At 40.5% G+C, this 5,827-nt stretch overlaps 1 protein-coding gene across 1 annotated transcript in view; it reads left to right on the top strand.

The window, feature by feature from the left end:
* LOC131788538 (lactadherin-like) overlaps positions 1 to 5,095 on the top strand; it is a 5,247-nt gene extending 152 nt beyond the window's left edge. Inside the window, exons 2-7 of the mRNA XM_059105622.2 lie at positions 704 to 1,017; positions 1,969 to 2,110; positions 2,493 to 2,656; positions 3,161 to 3,292; positions 3,646 to 3,790; positions 4,839 to 5,095. Coding sequence (XP_058961605.2) covers positions 724 to 1,017; positions 1,969 to 2,110; positions 2,493 to 2,656; positions 3,161 to 3,292; positions 3,646 to 3,790; positions 4,839 to 5,095 — 1,134 coding nt within the window. The 5' untranslated portion in view covers positions 704 to 723. The remainder of the gene's footprint in view (positions 1 to 703; positions 1,018 to 1,968; positions 2,111 to 2,492; positions 2,657 to 3,160; positions 3,293 to 3,645; positions 3,791 to 4,838) is intronic.
* Positions 5,096 to 5,827: the final 732 nt, after the last annotated feature.

Genomic DNA, 5,827 nt, shown 5'->3' with positions numbered 1-5,827 from the left:
TAACAGCGAGTCACTGTGATTTAAACCTGGTCGTAAAATGGAACTATTTTGCTCTCTTTAGTAAAAAGTAACATTTTCGCTTAAACAGTTAATGTCTCTTACACCTGTTTAAGCTAGAATACCTAATTTCGCGTTCAACCCATGCTTTGAAGGTATAAATTGGTAAAATTTAATAGGGGTGTACTCCCAAAGCACTGAAATAAACAGAATACCCACATCAAAACTGCCAGAAAGAGGCAAAGATTCCTACAAATTTGAATGCAAACGAAGCTTGGGTATCAATTTTAATTAATGACAGCATCGTGCATTAGACCTGTTACGGCGCATTGTGGAACGTTCATCACCTACTATCAGCGAAAACTGATCCCCCTATTCCCCTTGGAAATCATACGATCCCCTTCAAACTTCTCCGTTAGATCGGAGAATTTGGTATTGTAGCAAATAATAATCTCCTAATTTAATTTTTTTTTCATTATTCTCATTACCAGTCCGCTTGATATTGCATTGATAGTTTTAGGAAAAATTATGTCTTGGTCACTCATGGGATTTAAAGGATGTAGTGGATTACAGTCTGCTGGGCGTGATCAAGTCTTTCTTGTTGCCTTGAAAATAGCACTACTATGTTCACTTACATGTTTCGCAAAAGCAAAAGTGCAATTCAGTTCTCTGGTAAACACTCACATTTAATTTAATAAACTTTTAGAGTGCAAAGTCCCTCTTGGTATGGAAAACGGCAACATCCATAATGATCAATTATCAGCTTCATCGCAATTTTTTGCTCACGGCGTCACCCGAGGTAGATTAAATCTTCTGTCATCCCCGGGAGCCTGGGTGTGCCGTACGGTCGATCGTTATCAGTGGCTCCAAGTGGACCTACGCAGTCAGGACATAAGCGTGACAGGCCTGGCTACACAAGGAAGGAATGATTGGAATCAGTGGGTGATTCAGTACAACGTACAGTACAGTTATGATGGAGATGATTTTAAGTACTACACGGAAAACGGGCAATCGCCCAAGGTGTGGCAAAACTGTCGAATGTTGTCTATGAATGTAAATTATCCTTCATCGGGCCTCTTCGTTTGAGCCCAATAACCGAGTAGTGCGTTTAGCGAGACAATCTTTGTCACCTGTCCTTACAGTAAAATTTAAAACGGGTTAGTAGGTTAAGTTTTGCGCCCGATTTCTTTACTGATACGGAAAAATTTCAGCGTCATTACCGATATAGGAAGGACACTATCTTTTAAGTTTCATCCCTTGTAAACGGAGTGACGTGATTATAATGATGCAAAAATTTTCAGCTTGGTTATCAATATGTCGGTTGCTTAAAACAAGATCTCCATAAAGGCGTCAGAACGTCTCAATTTATACAGAGGAAAGATTATCGAGGTGAGATATGTTAGAAACCAAACGAGCGAGCCTGATTAACCAGGTTCCTATGCTACGTTCTGACGAGGGGCCAGCTTAAGAAAATTTTACGGAGGCCAATTTAAATTATCACCCCGTGGATAAACCAAATTATCTTTTTATAGCCCCCACCGACGCAGCGCCACAGTTTTTTTATCCCATGAACAAGCCCTTGGTTTTCAGCTATCTTACCTCCAATCTCTGTACTTCAAAGGCTTCCCCACCTCTCAATTTTCTTTTTGGCGGTTAAGAAAAAAACAGCAACAATTCCGGCTACCTTTTCAGAAAGTCCTTATTACGACTTTGCCTCGCTGCCAACACATTCATGATTTATTCAGTCGATGAAACACAGTTAAAACTGGTTTGGTGTACATTTCTCTCCTAGTTCTCCTTAACGCTCTACATTCGTCTTGTAAAATCTCAAATCTTTGGAACTTAAGTTGAAGAAGTAGTAAGGTTTAACATGACCTAGGAGAGGATATTTCAACTTTTATTACAGATTTCTTGCTTCAGTTCAGTTTAATTATACTGCACTCTCATTTAACAATTATTCTATTGTTTTAGGAATTTTCTGGAAATGTGGACCGTAATACAGTTGTTTATCATGACCTAGTCCCACCAATTAAAGCGCGGTACATCCGTTTCCGACCCTCCGTCTGGCGTAGCCGTGTGTCAATGAGAGTGGAACTTTACACCTGTATTGAAGGTACCACCTGAACAACGTAACCAACACTGCGCTATGTCACTAACGTTACCTGACTGCTTTCGTTTTCTGTTTTTGTTTTGCGTGCAACGCCTTTCGTAGAAAAGGCAATAGTTAAGGATATATCGTCACCTGCTCTATTATTCTCGACAGGCGGCCTAATGGTGTGCACTTTGGACCTCCAAAGGTGTAAGCTTGGTCCCTTCCCAGGATAGATGCGATATTTTCTTAGGAAAAGCAATTTAATCTCGGAGCGGCTCTCTTTAACCCCCTCCCCCGCTCCCTTTGGAGTCTATTCATAGGTAACTATGAACGGAAAGGAAATGTTCGGGCTAACTGTTCATGTTTGGGGACTCAGATCCTCAAGCTCCTCTTTTAAATTTAGAGAAAAATGAGTGCACCGCACCAGCTGTTGGTATAGAGACGGGTGAAATTCTGGATTCTCAACTGTCTGCCTCATCTGGAGATCCGTCAAACGCTCGCTTGAACGGAGCAAAGACCTGGTGCAGAACATGGCCAGGCAGTGAGAGCGAGAATGTTTATGTTCAGGTAACTAACGAGCGGATTCCATTTTGTCGGCGTCTCTCAGTTTACCAAATATGACAGGTTCACCGTGACTGCAGTGCGTCTCTACAATGCTAATAGATCACAGACGACGTCAAAATGTGGTGAGAACAAAAAAGTGGCCTATAAGACGCAGCCGAGTGTGTCATTAATGTTCTTACCACATTTTGATCTCTTGCCAATCACCGAACAGATGCATGACAACATGGAGTGTATTGCTTCTCTGTAATAAAGAAGCCCAAATTGTCCATGGTGACGTCATTTACGCGTCACTCCTTCAATAGATCATAACTGCGAACCAATCAAAATGCATGTATAATACAACTAATCAATTAATTGATTAATTAATCGCTGACAAAGTAAAGATATCTTGATAACTAATCTTAGTCAAAGGTGTGCAAATTACACTCCTGTCTGAGAGCGATGGACTATTCGATTCGGATGTGCTTTTTAATTCACCAGCACTATATGTATCTTTAACGTTTGCAGATTGATTTCGGCCGATCTTACCGTATTTGCGCAGTTGCCACTCAAGGAGATCACCCTGGAAGTCATAGTTACTTGGAAGAATACAAACTGAGATGGTCTCACGATGGTGTTAAATGGGAGGAATCTCCAGAGGTAGAAGTAGACAAACTGATAAATAAACATTTTTAACGGAAGCAAGAAGTGGGGCGAAAATCTGTTGAAAAGGTCTCATTTCCTTGGTCAGTTGACTGCATGTACCTTACACACTCCCTCTCCATCCATCCTGTGCACAAAAGTTTCATAGGCGAATTTTTTTATCGGTTAAAAAACCTCATATAACTAGTAAATACAAATTATAGAATTGACTGGAATGACACGGCAGTTTTGGATAATGATGAAATCATCTTTTCAGGTCTAGTCACACCCTTAGAAATTCAGTTCTGGATACTCGAGTTGGCACAATTTCCCTTCCTGAAACACCCTATTCCTTTGCACGAATTTCACAGGTTTTAGAAGGAAATAGCAACACGCATGAAGTGAAAAAGAACATCATCCCAGTGATTCAAGCTCGGTATGTTCGCCTTATACCATTGAAATGGCATAACTGGACTTGTGCAAGAATGGAGTTTTATGGAGAGCCTTGGCCAGAAGGTGAAATTGCCTAAAGAGCCATATGATTAAGTGTTAGGATGATTGTGATTGGTCGTCAGCTATGATCTATTATAGCACAAACACGTGGCTGACGTCATGCAATACTTGTCTTTGCAAAACGGCAAGTAGTTTTAAAAAAATTTGGCACGACTTTTTCAAAACGTAAGCAAGTGATACTAGTGGGGGTATATACGAGGAATAGAGTGCTACGAGGTAAATTTGCTCTTCTCCACAAATTTTCTTTCCTGTCCTTTGCTTGACACAGCAGGATTACATTTCACATTGTGTTTGGTCTGATAGGTAACAGGAGGTAAAACTTTTCGTCAGCGACAAACTCGTCTGCAGCTCGTCGAACAATTTTTTACTGGTCACATTAAGCGTAATTTGGAATCACCATATCGACATTGTCAAGGCTTAGAATTATTTCAATTGTAAGGTCAATCATTAGATTCTATGCAGAGTGCATTTTGCTTTATAACATAGAGGGGAAAATTACTAAATGCTGATCGGCTGAGAAAAGTGGCATTTTAACCACACTTTACTGAGTAAGGCTTAACTTTGCACAAAAATTTATAATTTCACGGATGGCAGATGCTTTTAATCAGGGTTGCTTAGAATGCTTTGGAGCTGTTGTGCAAAAATATAACTTCATTCAGCTGATTCGTGCGTTTTCTGACGCTAACTGAACATTAGAATGCCCTCCTACGATCGTGCGTAACAGCGTGCGTTGTTGATCTTCTTTATAAAAGAAATTTTGCCATTCATATTATTAAAAGGTAATCGCATGTTGCCATGTAAAATTAAGGATTGATATAACATTTATTTTCAGCATACATAAATTGCTCTCGTCACTGCGCGACTCCTGCAATTTCCGCAACCTCTGAGAACACGCGCGAAATTAATAGAATCCTCAATTTTCCTGGGCTCCATGTCATTACCTACACAAATTTCCAACATCACTCGATGGCAGGACTAATCTATTCCGTAATCTTTACAATATACAAAGTGGTTAACAGTTCGATGCATGTTTTTCATGTGTTTCATCTAGTCTTGGAGGCGTTGTTCATGCCAAGATTCGGTCCGGATAAAGTGCAAGCTGGTCAAGTGATTACATCACGAAGTGTCTCTGACGTCATGCAATGCATGAAGTTATGCTTGGTAACCGATCAGTGCCAGTCGCTTAATTTTAGCAGCAGTCTGAAGAAATGTGAAGTTAGCCGTTCTAAAAGTGAGATGTCCAGTATCGAAGATCGGGAGGGATTTCATTATTACGAGATCGTTGCTGTTGAAGTCATTTCCATTTAATTAAATCAAAATAATTCCACGCTTGATTTGGCAGTAATAGTAGATTTACGACAGAAGTAATGTTGCAAGTCGCATCCCTCGTCAACAGCTCGAAATGTACAACATACTCAGTGGCTCGCGACAGTGACTCAGTCCATTGTAAATTAAACGAGATCACCACGAACAACGGCCGTGACTTAAGTATAGACCCCTCAATCAAAATGACGAACGGAATGAAAAAGTTACCAAGCATGCATTGTCTAAGTAACAAGTGCTGAAAATTACAAGCCAGTAGAAATTGAAAGATCAGGGAACTGGTATTCTGAAAGTACTTATATTTCACAAGATTGTTCACGAAACGAGCGCTACAGGGCACCCTCAACCAAACACCTTCCCTTTTCACGACAATGCACCTGGTTACTGAAACCTTTTCCCGGCTGACAGGTGTTTCGTAGTACACGGGGGTACTATGGTGCAGGGACAATTAAAGAAGCGTATTTTGCACCACGTACTACAATTGAGCCAATCAGTAAGCCAGATTAGCATCCAAGATGGCGATTGTCATGCTGTCACGCGCAAAGATTGCAGAATGTTAAGTGTATCATAGTAACACCGTATACTACTGTGCTTGTTTGGTGTTCATAAGAATTTCCTGTAGACTTGGGTTATTTGTTGTTGCTGATTATCATTAGAAATTTTGAAGGAAACCTCTGCGATCTGGGAACTCCACTGCCCAACGAAAACTTCAATCAG

Source organism: Pocillopora verrucosa, chromosome 3, assembly GCF_036669915.1.
Source record: "Pocillopora verrucosa isolate sample1 chromosome 3, ASM3666991v2, whole genome shotgun sequence".
NCBI lineage: Eukaryota > Metazoa > Cnidaria > Anthozoa > Scleractinia > Pocilloporidae > Pocillopora > Pocillopora verrucosa.
Note: the sequence above shows the minus strand (reverse complement) of the source record. Positions and strands in the feature narration are given on the sequence as shown.